The 25,024-nt window shown below is 41.1% G+C and overlaps 2 protein-coding genes across 12 annotated transcripts in view; one reads left to right on the forward strand and one right to left on the reverse strand.

Moving 5' to 3' along the window:
• Nucleotides 1–16,400, reverse strand: part of myofl (myoferlin like) — a 36,999-nt gene extending 20,599 nt beyond the window's left edge. For all 7 annotated transcript variants that reach the window (XM_072703825.1, XM_072703824.1, XM_072703823.1 and 4 more), the window contains exons 1-12: nt 16,268–16,400; nt 15,256–15,311; nt 14,841–14,932; nt 4,132–4,240; nt 3,705–3,798; nt 2,533–2,699; nt 2,299–2,427; nt 2,046–2,108; nt 1,731–1,781; nt 1,546–1,576; nt 1,337–1,452; nt 444–570 (exon numbers count right to left, since the gene is read on the reverse strand). In XM_072703825.1, coding sequence (XP_072559926.1) covers nt 444–570; nt 1,337–1,452; nt 1,546–1,576; nt 1,731–1,781; nt 2,046–2,108; nt 2,299–2,427; nt 2,533–2,699; nt 3,705–3,798; nt 4,132–4,240; nt 14,841–14,932; nt 15,256–15,311; nt 16,268–16,355 — 1,123 coding nt within the window. In that variant the 5' untranslated portion in view covers nt 16,356–16,400. The remainder of the gene's footprint in view (nt 1–443; nt 571–1,336; nt 1,453–1,545; nt 1,577–1,730; nt 1,782–2,045; nt 2,109–2,298; nt 2,428–2,532; nt 2,700–3,704; nt 3,799–4,131; nt 4,241–14,840; nt 14,933–15,255; nt 15,312–16,267) is intronic.
• On the forward strand, nt 16,324–24,678 carry cep55l (centrosomal protein 55 like). Of its 5 annotated transcripts, none has more exons than XM_023842346.2 (9): nt 16,324–16,456; nt 19,581–19,777; nt 20,664–20,978; nt 21,480–21,545; nt 21,680–21,830; nt 22,188–22,504; nt 22,961–23,032; nt 23,223–23,348; nt 23,452–24,678. In XM_023842346.2, the coding sequence occupies exons 2-9, from the start codon at nt 19,592–19,594 to the stop codon at nt 23,647–23,649; spliced, it is 1,431 nt and encodes a 476-aa protein (XP_023698114.2). In that variant the 5' UTR covers nt 16,324–16,456; nt 19,581–19,591; the 3' UTR covers nt 23,650–24,678. The 5 variants fall into 5 exon arrangements, with proteins under 5 accessions (XP_023698114.2, XP_023698113.2, XP_023698109.2 ...); XM_023842345.2 differs by lacking the exon at nt 16,324–16,456 and adding an exon at nt 18,801–18,940; XM_023842341.2 differs by lacking the exon at nt 16,324–16,456 and adding an exon at nt 19,206–19,288.
• The last annotated feature ends 346 nt before the right edge of the window (nt 24,679–25,024 follow it).

Genomic DNA, 25,024 nt, shown 5'->3' on the forward strand with positions numbered 1-25,024 from the left:
AGGAAGCAACGTTCTGGGAAAATTAAAGGCAGAAAGACTGTTATGCCTCGTTTCCACCAATAAGGAGCCAGTGCTGGGCTGGTTCTGGGCTGGTTCTGGCTTGGTGCCTTCTGAGAACTGGGCCACATTTTTACCGGTTTCACAAAAGAACCAAACAAAAATGTTACGTAGACGGAAGTGAGAGAACAGTAAAAGGTTCATATGCATTACGTTTCAGAATGAGTTTTTTTAAGTTGACGAACCAAAAAAAAAAAGTTTTGACTATGACTCTTTGCACCCTCTCTCTCTCGTCTCCTTAAAGACTCCCCTGCCTGAGTGTGTGTGACTGAGTTTATTTTACCACTGTCCTCTTAAGAAGGAAAAAATCCGGCACCAACTCCAGCTCCAGCACCTTGCTGGTGGAAAATGGGCATTATTGTCAATTTAGCACAAGTGATTCATACTCTGGGGAATGTCCTCAGCTCGAAAGACTTTCAGGGTCAACGTGATCCAACGCAGCGTTACTCCGGCAGGCAAAAGGAGGTTACTCTCAATGTCATCCTGGTCTTCAGTTTTCTCTCTGTTCTCTACCTATTAAAAAATAAATAAATTGATATTTCACAGGTGACAAATCCCCAAAAACATGTCAAAGCAGGTACTACAACTTCACTCCATTCTCCACCCACTCTCATTAAAGTAAATGTTTCTTGAATTGTAAACCAGGTAAGGTTCCATCCATGCATTCTAGACCAAAGTTTCTTAACCTTTTAAACCAAAAAGCTCGGCTAGTCATTTCTTCATGGTGCTGGGGGGGGGGGGGGGGGGGGGATGAGGTCCCCCTTTGTAAATCTCATCCAGGAATTTTCCCCATGTTTGTGTCCATGTGACGACCCATTATGAGAAAGACCAGGTTACCCTCCCACGCTTCAGCAGAGCCTGCTCCTTGGCCACAGACCAGCGGTTGTGCGACCCAGTTCTAGACAATTTCTATGCCTTTGACAGGTAACGTGATGATTGGTATAGCAAATAAACAACAAAGAAAATGAAAGCAGCAATCAGGGGCAACTGCTGCATACAATCAAACACACACACTTAGGAACAGCATGCCATTCAAATTTGGGATTTCACCCCTGGATCAGGAATCACCTAGCAAAACGTTACATAATACATAATACCCAATGTGACTTGAGATCTACAGTCACAGAATCCTGAGCTAAAACCTGGATTAATTTAAGTTACATTCAATCAGCTTGATAAAACATGTGTTGTCAAAGCCAAAGAAAAACTACACCACCACCCACTGCAGCATGAATCAAAAAACAAACCAAAAGCAGACCCAAGACTGCGGCAGCCTCACCGGTGGCTCATCTCCCGTTCCCACGATGAACATGCTGACTTTGAGGTACCCCCTGGCACTCTGGCTGGCATCATCCGGGTCGTTCAGGAGCAGCCACTTCCTCATGATGGCATGAGCTGAAAAGGATGGAAATACAGAGATGGCGTTTTCCCGAGCCAGCGAGGGCACGCTTAGAGCAACGGCGTGGCACGAGGGCAGCAAAGACCCACCTGGTTCGTCGTAGATGTAGCCGACATCAATCTGCAGAGAATGCAAATTAATTTCATAAAGAAACAAAAAGAAGGCAAGATAAGAGATACACAATTTACCGAGATATCACCCATTACTTATCTGACCCATTCTTGATGTGATCATCTTCACAGCCAATGGCAGAATGAATCAATGAATCAATTACCTTAAATTCACCAATGAGACTGTCAGCCCTCAATGAGGAAGAGTCATACACCTGTATAGGAAAGGAAAGTAAAGATTAGAGTATAAAATATTGACAATAGTGGACATGAACCGAAATCTCATTATTGTACATCTATGGGGTATTCTATGTATATCAATCAAGCTTGACTATGCCAGAAAAGTGCAGCTGGACCTGCTGCATTACTTGGTTTATCCATTGCCATTATGTATTTCTTACCCCGTCACTTTCACAGATATTAAACTCTCCCTATGCACCAGTGCTTGGATTAAGAAAAATATGAAGAAGTTGATTTACCCGAATGCTGATATGCTCATCAAACAGTTCTGAGGGAAGCATGTTGACATTGTAAAAGAAAATCTGTCAAAAAAAAAAAAAACAAACAAAAAAAAAAAAACTGTAAAAGCTTGATTTCAATGTCATTGGCTCAGAGTTCAGTGAATGCAAATTGAAGTTTCCAAGTGAGTCATTTATTCAAAACGTAGATCTCAAGAATAGAAACATTTAGAAGTATTCATAATCTGTAATGCAAAGATAAAATGTTCTTTACCTCATCATAAAAAGGATTATTTCCTTTTTTGATTCTTGTTCTGTGTGTCTGTCCACAGACATACACCTTAACAACTGGTTTTACGTTGTTTCCAGGCAATTGACGACACTCAATAATTCGGGCACGAATCTAAGGGATTCCGAGACAGAGAGTTAGTTCCTTACTAATATACATGAATGGACTGCATAGTGTAAACATTTTATATTCTGGTATTGGAAAATCTGGATGATATACCTGAAAGTCCTGAGGTTTGTTGGACAAAGGTCGATGTCTATTCCTGGCCCTAGTCATGATCTTCTGGGGTGATATCCCAGGCTGGCCAGGAGAGGGGTCTCCCCCGGGAGACGTCACCTGTACCCCATCTGTATTGCTCTCATCTCCCCCATCGCCTCCATCTCCACCTGAAGGAAAGAATCCAAAGGACGTCGGGCACCATTTCCAAAGTGCAGTCAAAGCTAAAAACCACAGAAAGTTGCAACGGTAATAAAATGCTCTTTGCCAGTCATGGGACCGGCCTAAAATCTCATCCACTTCATCTCCCTCCATATTAAATGACTAAGCATGAAAACAGTTCTTTCAGACAAAGAAGATTCCTGTGAACTTGTTTTCCATTTCCCATTATATATCATGACACTGCTGTAATCCATATGGTGAAGTTCCATTGACATGAAGCTTAGGCTTCTAAAGGTAGCTCTTAACATTTAAAAATTGGAGGTGTGGAGGATTTCCGAAACAAATGAGGTGTGTTCACATGTCCTGGTGTCATTAGGATAGTTAAACGTCCTGCAACAACAGGCTGAAGTAAACACGTCAATGAAAGGGATAACTAGGTTAACGCAAGACTGATTTATGGTTCTGTGTTAATTTTCATTAGCTGCAGACCTGATGAGGGTGACACTATTCAGCAAGTTAAAAGTGTTCATTCAAAAATTCATGTTTTATTATTGAATAGTTGCCACCACTAAACCATTCAATCAGATTACAAAGCCAAACCAATTTAGGCATTGAATTCAGTGATGTAAGAAGTGGGCGAGCAGGTTTTAGAGTAACACACGCTGATATGTATAAAAAAAATGCAGGAAAACAAAACATGCTGCATATAAAGTCTACATGAATTGTTACAAATGAAGATCATTTGGAAATTGCTTAAGAGATACAATTAAATTACATTAACTGATGCTTTAAATCTCGACAACCGTCCTTTGAGAAATCAAAATCACGGGAAACCAGGGAATTCAAAAATCAAGAAATCAAAGAGATTAAGGTACCCAATTTAGGAACATGTCACCATGGGCCCCTCCACCAAATTCTGGGTGTAATTTCCCGTATTCAAGTGTCCCTGAAGTGGCCCCCTGAACTTGCCAGGGTATCCATGCACCTCCAAAGCCATTGACTGTTTCACCTACCACCTGCAGCGACATCGCCACCGACTTGCATCTCATTCGGATTAGGGGGGGCGTTAGCTGGTGGCTCGTACCCGATTACTAAATTGATGGTACCCTGAAGAATAAAAACGTGCTCAATCAACCATATACCTAAAATGGTACTTCCTACATTTATCTTTATTTCCAGTATGTTACAGAATTATTATAAAATGCATGCTATTTCTTTTTATTACAATGTGCCTATATGTAAATAAATAGTTTTAAGTACTATTAACAGTGTCACTGCCACTCCTATCCAAAAGGTGGTGCAGACAATTTAACAATTTCCACTGCAGGGCCAGTTAAACTAGATTTCTCCCAGGCAGTAGATTATAGCTTTTTCCTCTCATCAAAAAGCCTGAGTGTAGGAGTTGTACATCAGTATGGAGAAATCATAAGTTGTGCTTACCCCAATATCCTGATTTTTTTCATTGACAAGTACCACATTTCTTGATGGGAGAGACTTGGCTTGACCAGTTGCCAGATCTTTCAGTGCGATTTTGGCTGAGCCAATCGACCTACAATACAGTTATGAACAAAACATGCGATTTATGTCAATGCTGTGCGAGAGGAACCGTAAAATTAACTAGATTTGCCGTTTGCCTCCAAACTATTGAGCATCACGAGTATGACAGGACCAGATAACAGGAAACCTAGATCTAAGACATTTCAAGTTAGAACAGACTTTAATTAAAATGAAGAAAAAAAAAATATTAAAAAAGTACATTTTTTCCAAATTGTATAAATTTAAAATTCCAATTACATCATAGGTAAAAACAGGAACCAACACCAGTTTAAAATATGAGACTATACCATGAAGAAGTGGGTGGTTAATATGGAAAGTGGAATATTTCACAATTAGAACATACTGCTAGAAAGTTACACAATCATTGAGTTATGCTCAGCACACATTACCCAATATCACCTGTGTAGAAATTTGGGAGACTACATATGTCTGCATGCCATGTTTGTGCCTTTTAAGTCTGAAAAGCCACTCCTTTCATCAAACATAAAGAGTAAACACCAGGGCGGCTGAAACTACTTTGATACCAACTGATCCTACTTGTGTGAACAACCCCAGAACTTCTTCGTGGTTAAAGGCATCTCAGGATGTTTGTAAGTAGGATGAGCAGGAACTCATGCCCGAGGAAGGTTCACCATTCCCTGGCTGCACTAGTTCAGTGGCTGCAGGCAAGCTACCTCCCAGAATAAACAAGTGACCAACTTATTAAGCTGTTTACTCTTCAGGGTTGCCAGGTCCTGGCAAAATTTCAAACCTAGGTCTATCCGTCATCTACGCGTTTATACAGGTCAGGGCCTAGAACTGAGGTCAACGCCATGGCCATACAGTCTCACAGAAATGTAGCAAAAAATAAAACAGGGTACGTGTAGAACTGACAGGATAAGTAAGCATTCAGCTATGAAAGACAAGTCGCTTTTATGAGGCACCTGGAACGCAACTCGGGGAATGTTGGTGTCCACGGAGCTGCAGATCAGAACTTGCTCCCTCAATTCCAAACATCACTCAGGCAGCTGTGAGCAGAGCCACACCTTCGGCTCTCATTCACATTCAAGTCTGAATGCATTTACCCACTTTTTTTATTTATTTTTTTTAAACTGATACTTGACTGGCCGTTTGCAGAAGCATAAAAGTACAGCTACAGACGGATTCGTACATATCCCATCTTAATCTGCTATGAGTCACACACATACAGGTAAGTGCACAGAGTCAGCCGTTCTTCTGATGTTCCTGAAGCCTCACCTGGAATTAAGGGCCTTGCTTAGCAGCCAGAAATGTATGATTCAAACCGACAAACCTCTGGACACAAGTGCAGACTCCTGATGCTCAAAGCCAAACACACTATTTGAATACGAGAAAGCGAAAGCTATCGGTAATAAACAGCACACGGACAGTACGCGATCATTAGCAATTAGCATCGACGTAGCATTCTCTAAATGGCAATGACGACAACTCCGGCAAGGAGTTTTGCGTGTGTGTGTCCTACGTGTTCTTTTTAACCTATGTGAACAGCAATGTTGACACAAAGCTTGCTTGACAGAGCCACACCTAAACATTGCAGCAGCTAAACTTTGCATCAAACCACAAATCACCCTGTTTAAAAGGCCCTTCCTGTTGAACAAGGAAGAACTCGGCTTTCAGCTCACATTTGAATATATAATCTCCGGGCAAAAACAATGGGCCAGACCTAAAATGCACGACATTAAGCTTAGGCCTATGTTTTTTTGCCCGGGAACGTATACAGTATTTAAATGTTCATTATGTTCATATTTAATTGTAAAAACTGCTATTCTGAATACACAGCATGGAATACCTAAGGATTGGGTATTTTTAGATTTTTTTTTTGTTGACAGTTTGGCCGGTGGGAACACAAAGAACCATAATTATGTCTCCATAGCAGATTTTGCGCTGGCCAACCAATTTCCTAAAGACTTTGAAGCATCCCTCAGTTCTCCTTCCCTGAAAATGGCTAACGTGTGAAAAAAGGGTGCATCTACTGTATCTGTCCTGTTTGGCCAGAGAAAAATGCTGATTCCTGTACAACTAGCCACCTGCAACTACGGAAATGCGTCGACTCAATTTATTGTAACTGAACTTCATGTCAACCTCATACGAAGTTTGGATATAAACATCACTTTTTAAATGTGACTGGAAAGCATAAAATTTCTGAGGGGTTACATTGTTCGAGCATCACATTTCCTCTGTACTACATTACAATAAGCTTGATGACCAACAACTGCATATATTTGTCAGAGAAAACCCATTTCCGTAAGCTATGAAAAGCTGAATGAAGTAAGATAAAAGTGCATTAAGGAATAGATAAATGTGTCTATACTGTGTTTTTATATTGTTCTTATATCTTGTACTGACACTTTCTTGCATCTTTGTGGTCTTGCCAGCTAATTTCGTTGTCCAGGCAACTGTACAATGACAATAAAAAGTCTTGAAGTCTTGAACACTCTTACTTTTATACTTTCGTTTGTCGGTGTTACATGAACAGGATTGGTTATACTTTCCGAGGGTGTAAGCGTTAGTCAGTCATTTTAATACATTTGTATAACAATACAGTTTCCTTCAAGCTTTCAGGTTCACATGCGTCCCACGGGGTTAAAAGATAAAACATTAAATGGCAGCATCTATGAAATTACATGAAAAATGAAACGAAAGTTCTATAAAAATTAGACAATGTACAGCATGAAAAGTACTGCAGACATTAACACCAAACAAACGTTTTATGTATTTAGCAGATATGTTGGTCCAAAACAACTGTGAAATCACTCTGCAGGTAGGGAATTTGAACCAGCAACCTTCCAATCACAAAGCGTCTTAACCCATAGAGTCATCCAGTAAGAACAGTGATGATAAACACAGCGTGCAAATAACCAGCAATTCATTTAAGTTTTCCTTGTACTTCATATAATCAGTATCTGTTGCATAGGTTAACGGCTGACAGACAAACATTCTGGCACCTTACGGTTTGAGAGTTGATGCATCTGTGCCGGAAAGGTGGAGGGAGAAATTTGACTTGGTGAATAGAGCCTTTAACAATAGCCTGTCTGTGCTACAGCGTGTCGTAAAAAATTCCTTAAATGAGGGCAGATGTGTCCTAGCGATGGCCTGAGCAGTTCTCACTGCCCTCTGCAGTCCTCAGCTGACCAGTCGGCTGAGAAATAAAGCCATTGTCGTGCCTTCTAGATTGCTGCCGTGTTAATATAATGCGGTCTGTGTTGGTGGCTCTCAGTAACTTACATCTGCGAAGCCTCTTCACGGCTTCTCTGTAAATGACGGCATTGCCTGCCTTCTTATTTCCAAAGGACTAGATATTTACTGACACTTAAGGAGAAGTTGTCGTCCTGGGACCCACTCAGCCAGGGGGCTAAACGCCTCCGATTCTTACACTGATCATTCAAAGGATGCCGTATTACAGGGGAAAAACTCAGGGCGTCATGTTCTAATCTATCTGAAAATTAAGGATGGGTTGATCCACATTTTTTCAGTTCCAATCTGATTCCAATACACAAATGCCAATACTAATAGATATTCCGGTACAAGAGCTCTTTTTACTTTAATATTTGAATACAGTAAATGTATATATAAATATTTATACTTTGTATTTACTAGTTTAAAATATATATAAACGATAAAAAGTGAATTAGGCTACAAGAAGCATACATAACGTGCTGTTCCACCTCATTTGCACATCTTGTTTTATTCATTTTTGAGGCATTTACAGTTCAACTGGAATCTCTTCCAAGTGAGGATACGCAAGTGGCAAATGCGTAAAATGCCCCACAATTTTTCTCCCACTGGAAACAGCGTTACTTGCACTTCGTTGCGTTAGCAGCCCCTCCTGTATCACAAAACAGCCAAAGCCAGCGACTCCACTGCTTTTTTCATATTATTTGCGCCGTCTCACACAATGGTGTGCACTTTTAGCGCCCTTTTCTAGTAAATTCCACCTCAAAGGATTTACAAAAGGTTGCAAATCACTGTGCTACTGGCTGTTTCAAGCGTAAAGTTATTTAGGATCGTCACCTTATCTGCTGTTCTTACTCTCCTCCTACTGCGAAGGGTATGCGTATGACATCATAGCAGGTGGAAGTAACTGCGCTCACACCCGCTGAGTGGCAAAAAACTGAGTGGCAGTGTTCAGCCTGAATGCTCAAAAAATCACATCTAAAATGGGAAGGAACTGATGTGTGATTGATCCAGTCTTTTTACAGACTGCCAAAAACTAAATAAGTATTGGACATGGATCACTCACATATGGCCGATATCAGATCTGTCTAATAGATGTGGATCAGTGCAGATATAGATCTGAATATCGGATCGGTGCATCTCGGAGCATCCATCAGGTTTCTCATATCTGTTTCCGCAGTACAGTCTCACCATCCCAAGAAGCACAAGGCACAAGTCAGGGGACGTAATTGCAGTGTGCAGCTGGAAAAACTAATTTCATCCATCTCAAAATCTGTTTATAACATTCATACATTTTAATCTGTGTTACTTTTAAGTTGTGGGTCACAGTGTCTTGACTGACTCCGCGTCAACTAGTGAAAACCTTTTGTTGACTTTTATAGACAAAACACATCCACCTGAACCATCTAGCCATCCATCACGCCAGGTCTTCTGGCCCGAGACCAACAGTCCAAACACCGTCGCTGCTGACTGGACGGATGGCTCCAAGATGGTAAGCCAGAAGGTAGACTCAAAAGCAGAGGAATGAAGAACCCAGACCAAGAACCAGGCCAAGTACTCATAAACCACAACACACACATTGGAAGCCAGTGGCACAGCGCACCAGCTGCAAAATGCCAGCTACTTGGGCCCATGAACCCTAAAACCAGAACCCAGCTAACCAGAAACCCAAAACAGGATGCCGGTCAGCAAGAACCACGACCCTAAACAACCCAAAAGTACTAAGCCAGTACCTGCTGGCACCTGATAAGCAGAAAGGAAACGGACCGACTCCATCTAGCCCCACAAAACAAACCTCTGACTGAGAGCCAACTGAGCCCTGTGCTCTAAGCACACTGGTGACAACTGAGCAGTAAGAATTGCACACTGCTCTGCTTAAATAAGGTTGGGCTCGAAATACCATCAGCTCAGAGCAGGTTCAATTACCTGTAATCATGGACGGGTGTGGCACAAAAAGCTGTTGACCCTTGCATTCCCCCAATGGATTTAGGGTGTTTGAATGTTCTCATTCACAACTCCCTGCATATGTACAACTACGGGGAGAAACAAAATCTGTAACTCAGTGTTGCTCAGTCATCTTGTAATTCCTTGTTAATGTGTTTTTTTTTCCCCAATGGTATGCTACCTTATTCATCGATTAAAACAGTGCAAAGCTATGATCCTGAGCATGGCACTCCCAGTCTGACTCAGGGATTATCTGTAAGGCAAGTTTAACCACTTACCTACAGAACAGGGCAAAAACATTGTGTGTCTGTGTCTATATATGTGTGTGTGTGTGTGTGTGTGTGTGTGTGTGTGCAATCCCATATAGAAATGACACAATGACACATTATGCCAAGTGCCAAATAGTGTTGAAGCATAGTCCACCAAATCCTGAAGTATGTATAATGTAAATAACATGAAGAAACTGCCGTTCCTAGTTTAATAACTTCTTAATCCACTGTATGTAGATCACAGGATAGCTTGCCTTGCTCTACAAGTGCACCCTGTTTTAACATAAAAAAAAAATCATGTTAATTACAGTATTATGTTGGAATGTAGCTAAATAAATGCAATATAAATCTATATGGATTCTCCTTTTTCTTCTAAAAACTTCATTGGACCTCTCAGGAATCTTACAGTCACGGGAAAAAGAAAGTACACCTTCCCTCACTTCTACGGTTTTACAGATCAGAAGAAAAAAAAAAAAATTCTGGTCCTTACCAGGTTATAAAATAATGTAAATCTAAACTCAGGTGTAAAACAATACAAGATATTCCACCAAGTCATTATAACAAAAATGAAGCCAAAATGGAGAAGCCATGCGTGAAAATCGGAGTACACCCCATGATACAATAGCTTGAAGAACCATCTTTAGCAGCAATACCTTGAAGTAATCATTTTTTCGGTATGACGTTATCAGTCTCTCACATTACTGTGGAGGAATTTTGGCTGACTCTTCTTTACAATGTTGCTTCATTTCATTGAGGTTTGCAGGCATTTGTTTATGCACAGCTCTCTCAATGTCCCACCACAGTATTTCAATCGGGTTATGGTCTGGTTTGGCTATTGTAGCACCTCGATCCTTTCTTTTTCGGCCATTCTATTGTAGATTTGCTGATGTGCTTGAGCTCGTCATCTTGTTGCAAGACCCAATTTCAGCCAAGCTTTAGGTGCTAGATGGCCTCACATTTGAGTTCATGGTCAAGTCAATAACTACAAGACGCTCAGGTCCTATGGCTGCAAAACAAGCCGAAATCATCACCCCTGCACCACCATGTCTGACTGCTGGTATGAGGTGTTTGTGCTGATATGCTACGCTTGGTTTTTGCCAAATGTGACAGTGCATTATAACCCCACACTTCCGCTTTGGTCTAGTCTGTCCAAAGGGCATCATTCCAGAACTCTTGTAGTTTGTTCAGATGCAACTTTGCAAACTAAAGCCACGCTGCCACGTTCTTTTTAGAGAGAAGATGCTTTCTCCTGACAACCCTTCCACACAAGCCATTCTCTCATTGTACCGTCATGAACTTTAACATCTAAGATGCAAACTGAGGCCTGTAGAGTCTGAGATGTAGCTCCTAGGGTATATCTTTGCAGTTTCTCTGAGCACTGCACGGTCTAACCTAGAGGTGAATTTGCTGGGACGTCCACTCCTGGGAAGATTAACAACGTTCTTGAACGTCTTCCACTTGTGACATTCTCACTGTAGAATGATGGACTTCAAATTGTTTTGAAATGGCCCTATAACCCTTCCCAGATCGATGGGCAGCAGCAATTGCTTTTCTAAGATCATGGTTCATTGTCTTTCCTCCTTGGCATTGTGTTAACACACACCTGAAGACCAGGACACTGCCAAATCTTCTGCTTTTATAGAGGTGGTCAAACACGCTGACGATCAATTAATCAGGGGCATTTGATTAGTAACACCTGGCTATTTACCCTCTGAATTCCTATGTAAGCAGTACGGGTGTATTTGATTTCACACGCTGCTTCTGCAGTTTGTCTTAGTTTTTGTTACATAAATAATGACACAGTGTAACATGTCATGCGTTGTTCATCTGAGGTTGTATTTACCCAATTATAAAACATGCCAAGGACCAGATGTCCTGATAGATAAAACCACAGAACTGACAGTGTACTCTCTTTTTCACAACTGTATTTCATGTATGCTTCATTCAAATCAGTGATATATTTAGACAAATATATTAATCCGTGTTTTAGTCTCAGTATTTTGCTTGTAGCAAGTTTGCCCTTTCCGTTTTCCCCTTTGTAAAGAGTTTCCTAAAACTCTTGAGATCGCAGGATGTGGCGAGAGGTTTTATAAACTCTCTCCCCATGGCACTGTTGCTGTTTCAGCCAAGGAAAAATATTCTGCCTGCTAATCTGTACACAAAGTGTTAGGAATGTCCTCTATGTTTGTTTTGGAGAGAATCCCACCATGTTGTTCACCCCGTGCTCCTTTAATTGTACCCCAGCAGACACATTATGTGTAATTGGACAGAAATATTTATTTACTTGTTACAATGAAGATCTAAAGACATGCCGAACAATGATTTCCCATCGCTCCGGTCTCCCTGCAGCAACCCTCAATTGCTTTATTTCAATAACAGGGAGGACAGGACTAGGGTACATTGGCTAATCAAACAAGAATATGAATCTCCAGCAGCCTGTAATCCAGCTGCCTTATATGGCATAATGTTTGGGGAAGTAAAACAATCCATTAAGTTTTTCCTCTAAACACCAGAGCCAGTTGCCACAGCAAAGAGAGGTCATGCTACATGTGATATCGTGCAAACCACATGAGTCAAAGAGCTTTCCAGTGCCCGTTCACACTGTGGGGGAGACTTAAAGACAATTAACACTTTTGGCCATTATCGCTAAGATTAGTCAGACCTTTGTAAAAGTGGCCTATTCTTTTCAACGTAAAAGTGATTAGTACTTGACCTACCATTTTGATTATTATTGAAAATTAACAAATATAAGCAAAGGAGCTACGCAGTGGAGTTACAATAGAAGTGAGTGAAGCGTTTGCCTTCCTTTGTTGCTAGGTTACGAAACACAAAGAGTTCTATAAGAAAATGTGCCTGTGTGACTCAGCAGCCGATCTCCACCCCCAGATGTCATCATGCCTCTGTGCTGCTCCGATCTGACGCTACCTTCATCGCAGTCGTGTAACGTGGCATTTCAAAACAGCTGGAAAAGTCATTCTACCATTCCCCAGAGGAAAGCTAAAAATAACAGCTGCTATCTGCATAGAAAATTATCTTACAAAAACGGCAAATGAATGAAGACGGATGCGTTTCCACAGTTTAACCACTCAGGCTTGGAATCCCAGAGTACGTCATTGTTTGATTGAAACCATGTGTCTCATTTCCACTTTAAAGAAAATAATAATTAAAACCAGGAATAACATGGGAAAAACTCATCTTATGAGTTGGCGTGAGGCGGGGCCTACTTAAAACGCTGCACAGAATTTGGCTGCAACTATAAATAGTATATAGATTTTATCCAATCTAGTCAAACATTAGTGCTGTGCAACCAGTTTAAAAAAGGGAGAGAGAAAAAAAAAAAAAAGTCCACACAATAATGCTGAATCAACTAGGCACTTTGCGAATGATCATTTCTACTGCATTCAGTTGCAACGTTTTGCTCACATAGTGAAAACTGTATGGTCAATATATACTAGATTATATAGCAACTAAGTCAGTACTGCTTCTGCTACTGTACGAGTGCATGCTGCAGGCTTCACAGCCAGGACTGTCATTAGGCCTATTTTAGGTGGGCTTCAGCCCCCCCTCCAAATAAATGTGTATTTATTGGCTTAAGTCATGAATAGCTTGCCACTAGCCCCCCCTAGTATAGACTCAGCTCCCCTCTCCATTTATCTCTAACTACGACCCTGTTCACAGGAAAAGCATGATCCTTCAAGTACCAACATTCCTGGGACCATATTTAATATGGGTCAAAAATGTAACCACTCCATATTTATTTTTCTGTGACTGGCATCTTGCCAGGACGCTCCCTGTCTTGTGGCCCCTGCTTCCCTGGATACATTGTATACTCAGTCTGACCCAGTACTGTGGGGTTCTCCCCAATTCCGGTCCTGGAGGGGCAGTCTGTGACGCAGTTTGCAGATTTCCCTGCTCAGCCACCTACTAAACCTGGCAATTAGCTGGTGAGCTGACTAAGGTGCGTCTGAGCAGGGAAATCTACAAACTGTGAAGCAGACTGGCCCTCCAGGACTGGATCTGGGGAACCCTGCTGTGCTGAATAAGAAAGATGGAGAGAGTTGGGAATGAGACACAAAACAGAAAATGTGAAAATATTTTTTTTCATAATAATAAACAAAAGCTAACAGAAACTGTTACTGGAAGTGTGGGAAAAAATCCTTCAAGTTCCATTCAATTTTAAAAGACAACGGTGTGTTTTTTTTTTTGTTGTAAAAAGCAACTAATGCTGCTTTAGACGATATGACTGCTGCCTGCACATAACTAGACATGTTCCGACGCAGCCACAGGGTGTGAGGTGTGACACACCAGGAACAACATAATCCAGTGATGCTTTTACGGCTCTCGAAAGCAGCTCTGCCACTCTATTGTGTTCATAATTAACTCAGACTAGAGTTACACATGTGCAAGTGCCTTTTTCCACAATGCTGCATTCTTGAGTCATTTTCTGTTTTGTTCCAGTAACGACTACAATTCTTTGGCCAGTCTGAGCTGCTGGAACAAACGGGAAGAGCAAGAGGAAAAACGGCACAACCAAGTTAAAGAAACTCCATCGTGATCAAGTGATTCTCAAGCTTTCAGTTTAAAAAATGGCCTAAGTTTCCATATTTTTTGTTTTTTTGAGACATAGATCCAGCGGACAGAGAAAATTGATTGTCTTGTTCATCAAATAATGGTTGGATCAGGACAGAACTTTGTCTACACCACAGCCAATGTTCTCCCTTGCTAAGCAGCAGGGTAAGAATCCACTGTTGTCACCCATCCATACTTAGACATATCAAAATTCAACTCGCCTATGGCATTTGCGCTCTCATCCAGCATGTGTTCTCTGTTCCAGTTTCTCATTGGCTTCTTCACACGTTTAGAAACATGTGCGAACAATTTTGAGTCTTTGCATTTGGATGACAGCTACACTATGCCGGTTGTGTTTACCTTCCACAGCCCATGTTTACCATTTTGCATTACACTGCAAAACATGCCATATAAATTTGTGACTGACAATGTGTTCAAACTTCAGCAAAAAAAAAAAAAAAAAGTGTGACTGAACTGATAAACCGATTCAGCCCACTGAGAATTTGATGCAGGGAAAGGGGTTTAGCGTTTTAGCAATTCGGAAAAACTGCAGTCCTTTCCCTCAAGTTTTCCACTCGAGGAACTGTACAAGGGTAGAACACTTCAAAAGATTCATACCTGTCTTTCCCAATTGTCTCGTAGTCTTTCACAATCACATCTACAAAGGATGATGAATCTAGTGCTGAACCTTTCAAGTCAAATTCAAGAGCCTACAAAAGGAAAGGTTGTGTCATTTTTCAGTGCCTTTACTCACATGACTGAGTAAAGACCAACAAAAATACTCCTTGAATAATTAGCTTATTTTTCAGAAGGCAATTAAACACAACATAGTTCATGCTGCAGAATTGTGTGCTTAACCTCTGCAAAAAAAGAGACTTTACATTTATCAGCCTTAGATACAATAAAATGTATATTTAATTGTGCATCCACTGTGAATATTTGACACACATATGACGTCAGTTCAGTCGAAAAGTCAATTTACCCAAATAAGTCAAAATTTTTTATATTCTGCTGGTATATTAATTAGACTTACTTCATTCCAGACTGGATTTACTTCACTGTTGATAGATTTGGTCTTTTTCTTCTCATCTAAAAATAAAAAGGCAGTTTTGATATAGGAATATTTATGTGCTCCAAGACATGCTGCACACTTTTTATGCAGCGACAAGTATTTACATTATCATTTTGTATGGATCTGGCCTATCAAATGCAAGATTATATCATTCAGGAACTGGCAATGACTAATGATGCCATGACATCGTGCCAAGCATGTAGGCTGAGTTCCCAATTCCCATTTCCTGACTACACACCCAAAGCGGCACAGTGTAAACTAACCAGAGCCAACACCTAGATTCTAGACAGGGGATACAGTGGAAACCGAGGCAAGAACATGTGCATTCCCCATTAATTATACATTTTGGAAGTATATATGCGTTAAAACGATCTTTAACGTCCAGTAATTAATAAAATGCTATTGTGCATTATTGGCATACTTCACTTATAACGATTCTGCTTAATATAACCTAAAGAAATCATTGTAAGCAGTACTCATATACTTTGATATATCTTAATTGTTACATCGTTTTATTTAATGTCCCTACCCTAAATCAACATTGTTTTAAACCAAAAATCCTGGATGAATGATAAAACACTGTATAAAACACCGTTCGCCATGCAATCGATTGGAGTCATCGTATTCAGAAAAAAAAAAAGTCTGAAGATTACCCCCATCATATTCTACAAATAATTCTTTTTTTAAAATAGTAACTTTTAAGAGTAAAGTCTACAACACCTCCCCGAGTGATACTGTTACTCGTAACGTATTTTTCCAAGAAACGCTCAAAATATGTAGAAAACCACAAAGTTAAAACCGCACTTATTCAAGCGACAAAAAAAAAAAACAACAGACACATTCATCACTAACTATTAGTTTTAATTTAACGGTTAGTCGACAGAAGTTGTACACCGAGTAGATCCTAAATATATTAAGTGTATTCGGAGAGAAAGAGGCATTTATAAAGAAAGATTCGATCATTCAAACCCACCTCTAAAAACAATTGTAGTTATGGGGTCCGGATTTCCAAGTTTCTTTTTTGGAAGCCCTTTAGCAGACTCCACAATAACGCGTAACATTGTGGAATGGAACTTCTGACAAGTTTTATGGTCTAACGGAGGATCTGGCAGTAGGGTTGCAGGACGTGTCCCCGCAGCCACATCATTTGCAGCCAGAGATGGTGAGTAATAAGAAACACTGCTGTTATGTACCTCATGGAAATGAGACGTGGGTGGGGATTTCTGTAGGATTGGCTATTGTCCGTACCTGTACCAGTGTGCGCTTATTACCCTCAATAAAAAGAAAAGATATTCAGATATTGTGACTATGGAAAAACAATATCCTTTTGGTTTTTAACTTGCAGTGGAGAATGTTAAACTCCGCATAAGCTGAATTAATATTTCGTTTTAAGTTGGCGAATGCTTCTCTTAACCATCCTGGATACCACAATCTACACCACCTTTGTTAAATTCATTGGCAGAATTCTTACTTTTGTAATGAAGGCTTTGAAGGCACTCTAGCCCCACCTAGCGGTATGCTGGTGAACAAGGAAACCCAGACGTTGAACTTAATTCCAGTGTTTCCCTCGATCACTTGCACACTAACTGGACCCAAAACTATGACGCAGTCTATCGAAAGACAGAACCTCTTCCCAAAACTATAAACACTATTCACCTGTTTTCATGCATGATTCAGAATCGTTGAAATTTTCTGCGAGAAACTCTATACACAAATCCTTTCATATATCACCGGCTGCACCTTGTGCTCATTTAGAAAGCACTGCCATTAGATATTATTAATTCAAATAATCACAGCTCGAACCCAGTTAGCACACAATTCCCCAGGTGGAAACATCAAGAATCAAATTTGCTCACATACCAGTCGGATAAGGAAAAGAGGCCATGGGTCAGTTCATTTAGCTACGTTGAAGCTAAGCTGGGTGTAATACTTCGGCGCTGCTGAATTGCCTGATTATCTGTATCAGGTGTGTTAAATTAGGGCTGCACCTAAGCTCTGTGGAGTGGTAGCTCTCCAGGAGCAGGGCTGAGCGGCTATGACCCAGACCGGAGATGGGATGCTGTAGCAAAATAAATGTAATTTCATTCTTTATGTAATATTATGCTATTAATTCTTTATTAATTAACCACAAAGCAAGTATTAGTTACATAGTGATGTCGTGTTGATGATTAATGAATCTTGGTACGTCTTTTATCACATGTAATTACTATAATTGTTACTATAGCTGTTCAATGCATCTTTGTGAACTTCTGAAGGAACACGTAATGAATAACAAGTGAAATACTGATCTCATGCTGGTTAATCACTAATGAATTGTGATGTATCATCTAAGTTACTAGTACTACTAAGTTACTACTATGTGTTTGTGCTACCATAAAATCTCTCTGGTCAATTGGAGACTGCTGTCATTCAAACCAGCATAAATATGTAAATATGGGAAACAGTCATGCCACATGTGTGAAAGCACTCAAACAGGTTAATTGAACACTAATGAATCAGTGGCCTGTACTACCAAGCGGTGCTACTGGCTTATCGAGGGAACTTGTCGGATTTAAGGTACCACAGTTTAAATGGACTTCATATTCGTTCACTTACATTTTGCCCAGACTACCTTAAATCCGACAAGTTACCCCGATAAGCCAGTAACCCCGCTTCATAGTACAGACCACAGGTAAGCTCGTCTGTTCAGTTAGAGGAAGATTGAGAGAAAGGGGATGATGAAAAGAACAAAGGGGAAGAAGATAAAGATGTTTAATTTCTGATGAAATCAGGTATTATTGTGGGCCATGTTATCAGCCATGGGTTGATGACGAGGGAAGCTGGAGAGAGTGCCACATATTGTACCTAATCAGATCATGTCACCAGTTACAGAACAGCTGACCTTAACCCAGAATGATGTCCTCCACCACCGTGCACCCCCATGGGTCCATATACTGCCAATATCATCACATTTCCAGACACATCACAAAATATAGTGGTGAGAGAAGGCCCAGAAGAGCTGAGGAGTATTACCATAACATTTTTTCACAAAGTAACACTGAAAAGGCACTAATAAAGACAGTGGTGTTTTCAATTGAACCTATCAGTGTGTTGTTAGTTCTTTGAAAGGTATATACATATGGTGCATGTGTATATAATTTTGGTACAAAAATACCATTTTGGGACTGAGTTACATAGTTCTGATTGCAAGAGTTGTGAGATTGTTTTGGTCTTTTTGAAGTGTTAGTGAGGTCTGTGTGTAGAGATTTGAGAAAATTAGCCTAGTTTTAAAAAATGTGTAAACAATTGTTAAAAACAATTAACAGCTTAACATAAATATTCCAGATGCCATGTAGCTCCTGAAGCAGCACACGCGATACTTAAACCCAGAGCTATGGAATTCTTCCATCATAATCATCTTTCAAAAAAAAAAAAACACATGGCATAGAAGATCATATCGCTTTGCCTTCAGTCTGCACGTTGCATGCGGAGGTTGTATACGCCCGAGGTTCGCCAATCAGAGCGCCCTCCACGCGGACGTATGCGGAAATGACGCAGACGCGCTGTATTCAAACTTCTGTCTTCTGTGCGGGTATACGGGTGTTTAATATACGTAGTGCTAGCCTTACATGCTACGCTGTGGTTTCTTTTAAAACATAGTGTGCTGGTAAGTGTCACCGTTTTATGTACTGTGCTATTTAGCTGTTTAACTAATTTATTGTGGTTAAATTCCTGTAACATGGGCCAAATTGTTATCCGGTTAACGAGTAGAATTTCTTTTCCCGGAAGGGGCGACTGCATGTTTGTCTCGCTGAATAGTTAGTAAATTAATTTTGCAGCTGTTGTAGTACACTATGCAATGTTTACAAACAAAACGTTTAACGCACAAACTGATTTTATTAAAAGTTGTCGTTGGTTGTCAAAAACTAACTTACTCATGGTCTGGCAGATGGGGAGTGTCAGAAAGTGTGCGGGTTGCAGGCAATGTTGGTTTCGTTTCGCTTCGTGCCATTTCGTACGTAATATTTATCATTTACACCGTTTCCCTTAATTTCTTTATTATTATTGTTTGTCCTTAGTTGAATTCAACGTGTTAGTCGAAGACTTCATTTTTTAGTTTTATTTTAAGTACGGCGACGAGAGAGAAAGAAGTATGTACTGTACAGCACGTTCCCGTTACGAGTCAAACGTTCAGCATCCTTTTATTTTCTGATGCACAGGTTGCTAAACAACCAGATGGCTCAGAATTAAAGCAGATACATGTTTCATGTATTTTTTCCCCATTGACGACAGATGTATTTTTGCAGGAATCACTCCGATGATGGCGTCTAAACAGGCAAAGGACTCCATTGTCAGTAAGCTGGGAATGAAACTGGGTGGCTCTAAGTCTGAGATGGAACTTGATAAACTAAGGAAGGAAAATGCGCACCTGAAAAGAACCATAGATGAACTTTCTAACCGAAATGGAAAGCTAACAGATTCGGAGAAGAGCAAGCTTTTAGAGGTAATCCACTTTCTGAACCAATAAGCACGCCAGTTGCATCCCACTGAATATATTGTCATGATTACCGTCAAATCGATGTATTTTGCCGCATACATGCTTTGCGGTCCAGTCATTTATCTGTATAACACTTTTAAAAACAACAGGAGTTGACCCAGAGTGCTTTTGAGTTTAGAATTAAGAAATGCTACATACATAGTAAAAATAAATAAAAAATAATATAGTGAAATGTCAATAAATGACATAAAAACATATACAAGAAATAAAAAGTAACAAATTTAGGAAATGTAAAACAATTAGCAACAGGAAAAAATGTGGGTCTTTAGATTTTAAACTCATCAATAGAAGAGCAGGACTTACTGCTGGACTGGAGACTGTTCCAGTCTGCTACATATGTAACGTTATTTCATTAAAAAAGTGATTCAGTGGTTCATCGACACACCCAAACGGACACTATTTGTGAATGTGACGCTCTTTTTACTTTTACTGCTTTACTTCGTGTAACTAATTGCCTTTTTTTTTTTGAGATGCCATATTTTATACGGCAGGTTGTAATTCTATAGTTGCTTCTTGTGGATGTTTCCCCCCTCAAGTTCAAGTTTGTATTTATCACCCTGGTTGGTTCCCTTGACAATCCAACCTTAGCTCTTTCAGTGGAGGTGCTCCTGCACTCTCAGTGGGACGTGAACCTCAGAATAAATGAGCTTTCTGAGAAGTATAAGAGAATACGAGTAGTAAAGAGAAAAGTGTTTCACATTTACAAATAGTGTCAGCTTGGGTGTGTTGATGAATCACTGAATCACTTTTTTTTTTTTAATGAAAGATGGCGTTGAGTGCTGACTACTGCCGTAGCTAAATGACTCCATGGGATATTCTATCGTTTTTGGAGCTCGTTTTCTTTTTATCGTTCTTGAAGAGGATTCTGTCACTTGAGACACTGCAGCAGCAGAATATGACGCAGCTCCTGGCCAAAGAGCAGGAGGTGGCCTCGCTGAGGCAGCAGCCACCTGCCGCCGGCCGCGCGGCCGAAGCCTCCGTGCGGGCTCAGCTGGAACAGAAGAGCCGGGAAGCGGAGAAGTGGGAGAAACTGTACCAGGGTCTTTCTGAGGAGACGGAAAACCTGAAGAACAAGTGGATTGCGGTTCATGCCAGGTGTCAGCAACTCGAAAGCGCGGCGGCAGCTAACGGGGACCTGGGCTCACAGGTATCATCTCATCAGTGTTTCTCTCATGCAGTAAACTAAGCATCTGTGTCTGGAGTTGGACATGAGCATCATTTGTGAGGGGATACTACAAGAATGTCTGTTATTCGTAATTTAGATAATTGTACACTAGATGGCAGAATTTCCCTTTGGGTGGGGGTAGAATTTATTTTTTATTTTTTGTATTTCCATCAGGGGGCGCCATTTTGTTCTTTAATATCGCACTAAATTTTTCCCAACCATGTTTAAGTACTTTCAATATATTAAACTGAGAGCCATTTTTCAACATTTAAGGCATTCTGATTTTGTGTTGTAATGAAATAAAATTATCACTCGGCCATTTCAGCCGTACCTTTTTTAATTTTAAAGTCATGTTTTGTGTCTGAAACAATAGTTCTAAAGGATATTTCTTTGTGCTCATATAATATTATAATGTTTTCAGCTGGTTTAGGGAAATGGTGGCACATCTGGCTTTGAATGTTTTACCTTTCATTTAAATTGCAGTGCTCCAGTGCCGAAGGGCAGGTTGTTTCCAGTGACGTGGCGGTCGTCCAGGAGCACCTGAGGGATGTATGTTCTTTTCCAGTGCATGTTGTTTTCCTGCATAGAACAATCAGACTTTGTGAGTCTGTGTGTAAGTGAACAGCGTGCTGTTACTCACCCTCACTGCATCATCGGATGTTGCGTCCCGTTTTGTTTGGAAGGCCCTGGAGAAGAACCAGCAGTGGCTGGTTTACGACCAGCAGCGAGAGACCTACGTCAAGGCGGTGCTGGCCAGAGCGTTTGAGCTTGAGCAGCAGTTAAAGCAAGCCAACCATACACTCCAGGAGCAAAACAAAGAGGGCGATTCAGGAGGTAAAGAAAAGGCACGGCAACATGCGGAGAATTAAGCGCACTTTGGAATCTGGCTGCAATTTATGCTGAAATCACTTTTCCCTACGTTTTAATAATTCCTATTAAAAAGCTACAAATCCACTTTTACAGCTTAATACAGTACTATATTTATGTTTAGAACAAACTAAAAGCACATGTCTGTGTGTGTAGAATAGTTTTCCTTGAATGTTTTGTTTTCCAGAAGTGCCATCAGGAGTAGCGTAATATAGAATCACTGAAAATAAGCCTGTTTACTTTTTGCGGTTTTTAGATACATAAGTGTTGGTGGTGTCGTCGTCCCCCCCCCACCCCCCCCCCCCCCCCCCATGTATTTTCCAGACGTCAAGCTGGCCCAAAAGCAGGAATACTATGACAAGCTTCTGCTGACGGCCAAAAAAGATGTAGAGGCCCAGAAGGAGCAGGTGGTCCAGGCACAGGGGGAGCTGGCCAACCTGAGGGCAAGGCTGGAGGACAAGAGGAGGGAGGCAGCCGAGACAGCGGAGCAGCTCCATGCGGAGCGTGCCCGTGCCCAGGGGGGCGCCGATGAGGCCCGGCAGCGTGCCGAGCAGAGAGCGGACACGCTGAAGGCCGAGCTGGAGAACGTGCGGGCCAGACTGGAAGAGGAGAAGCAAAGGTCTTTGGGGCTGATCTGTCAGGTATACTAGGGTTTAATGGGGGAGATGTTTACCTCAAGGGACTGCAAGCATTTCAGCTTAACCACACTATAGCAGGGCTGTTCGAATCATGATACTCAAGGGCCGAGCACTGCTGATTTCCCAGCCTTCCTTTACCTGTGAGCTGGATGTAAAGCCTCTTTGGCCAATCAGAATCATTATTAAACTAACTGCCTGGGAGAACGGAAAACAAGGCCTGGATTTTGGAATCGAGGTCCAGATTTGAAGAGATCTGCACTGTTGTCCCACCTGAGAGCAAATCCCACTTATTCTGCAGGCATCCTCATGCGTGGCTTTGTTTTGGTTTTGGGGTTTAATGGCGAAGAGGGCACAGCAAGGAGCTTGACCGCCTTTTCGAACTTCAGACGGACCTCTTACCGTGTTGCTTGTAACTGTGAAGTGTGTCTGCGGAAGCACTGAAGTTCTTTGTGTCGCCAGGTGAACGTGCTTCAGAAATCTCTCCTCAGCCAGCACGAGGAGCAGAAAAGGATCGCATTGTTGGAGCAGCAGGTAAACTGGGAGAATCTGACACGTCTGCTGGGGGGCTGCTGAAATTTAGAGAACTGGGCTCTGCAGATTTATAGGCAAGTCGGCTTCCAAGGGCCACTGTGGTTGGGGATCTGTGCTTTTTATACACGCGTGAATCTTCACGTGACGGATCCTTACCACAGCAGGTCCGAATAATCAAGTATGTTTCTAGATCCAGGCGTCTACCAGGGATGTTGAAAACGAGAAGCTGGACCGCCAGACTTTACAGAAACAGCTGCACAAGGTGCTGAAGGAGCTTCGCAAAGCAAGGGACCAGATATCGAGACTGGAGTCCGCCGTGAGTACCGGGCAGCGACGGCCGTTGATACGCAGCCGACCGATCGGAGAACGTCTCTCTGAAAATGTAACATGCCCCCCCCCCCGTTTTCCTCTCTCGAAAGCAGCAGGGGGGCTCCCACTTTCCAGACCTGGAGTTCGAGAAGCTCTCCATGGAGGATGCGACACAGACCCGTTCATCCGTCTCCAGGATTGCAAACCTCCTGGACGAGAGTTTCCTCGAGTGTCCAAAGTGTCGTGCGCAGTATCCGACCAGCCACCACCGCGAGCTGCTTGCGCACATTGACTACTGCTTCACTTAATCTGATCGCTGTGATTAGCTGGCACTGTTTTCCTTTATTTAATCTTTTATTCTTAAGCATGTTTTGTATTGGCGTTATGATGTGGCTGACTACTGTTTATTCAAGTGTTTCCTAGAAGGTCTTCATCTTGCCCGATTTAGCACGCCGAGCGTCGCTTTGCACTGCTGTGGGGGCCTTCTGTTTCAGGGGGCGCGTGTGCTTATTCGTGGGGAGGTGTAAGTGTTGAGCTCGTTAGCACTCCTTGCTATATTTATTGAGGCAAAGCTTTCCAAGAATGACATTTTATATAAAGGTGTATCTTTTAATTTATGGGAATAATCCATATATATATATATATATAAAAGGCTAATTTAAGGATTGCATTCCAATAAACTGTCCAGTCGACAGTTTAACCCTGCTTCCTCATGTCTCAGGAAGTGGCGTATTTGATGTTGCTTTGAATGATTCAAGTTTTCATAACTTTGGACTTTTTAAAATGACCAGTTTTAACGCTTATTTTCTAACCAAGGTGTTGTCATGTTCTGCCAATGATGACCTATGGTCTACCTTTAACTGACTGGAGTCCTGACTCTGCAAACCAAATCTGTATGTCGAATTAGGTTCTGCAAATAAATCCTCGTACTAGACTATTTAAAGCAGAGGATTTCTGTATCGGCTGAGGTTACGAAAGTGTTGGCTCAAAGGCAACTTTAAAATTAAGGTAACCAAGGGGGTTTGATAAGGTGACTGCTTTGGTGTGTTTTACAGACACGGTATGCCTTAGAAATATCTTTAGGCTAAATCAGTTAATGTTTTACTGACAGTATGCATGTATTTTATAAGACATTGACACTTTTTTTTTTATTTTTAAAAAAGATGTTTCAGGAAGAACTGGGATTGTTAGGAACAAATAATCAGTATTTGTGTCTTGTGTGAATTTAAATTTAGCTGTGTGTTTACGATCTGCAACTGTAAAAGCATAGGAGGGTGGGATTTGGTGGTACAGTAACGGGTTTGATTATTAAAAGCGTTTTGTGTGTACCTGCTGAATGTCTGATCACAGAGAGATTTCCTTTCCTTTTATCTGTAGCTATTTCCGGTTGTAGTTCTTATTGTATGCCTTGAGTACAGACGCTTCCTTGGTTATGATGGAGTTATCTTCGGATAAACTTTTGTAAGGTAAAAATGCGTTTTATAGTACAAAACACCTGACCTAACAAACATCCTAGCCTACCTTAAACATGCTTAGAATGCTTACATTAGCTTGCAGTGATACAATGATTTAGTCTACAAAATCATTAACACAGAGCCTATTTTATAATAAAGTGAAATCTGCATCTTGTAATTCATTGAATAATCATACCCATCATAAAGTCAAAATATTGTATCGTGACCA

The sequence above is a fragment of the Paramormyrops kingsleyae genome, chromosome 20 (genome assembly GCF_048594095.1).
Source record: "Paramormyrops kingsleyae isolate MSU_618 chromosome 20, PKINGS_0.4, whole genome shotgun sequence".
Taxonomy (NCBI): domain Eukaryota; kingdom Metazoa; phylum Chordata; class Actinopteri; order Osteoglossiformes; family Mormyridae; genus Paramormyrops; species Paramormyrops kingsleyae.

Excerpts from the sequence above, each read along its gene's own strand:
- cep55l (XM_023842341.2), top strand. The coding sequence starts at position 19,258 with ATGTTGGTTTCGTTTCGCTTCGTGCCATTTC. Across the intron at positions 19,289-19,580 it reads GTTTCGCTTCGTGCCATTTC|GAATCACTCCGATGATGGCG; the intron begins GTACGTAATATT and ends GTATTTTTGCAG. Across the intron at positions 20,979-21,479 it reads ACGGGGACCTGGGCTCACAG|TGCTCCAGTGCCGAAGGGCA; the intron begins GTATCATCTCAT and ends TTTAAATTGCAG.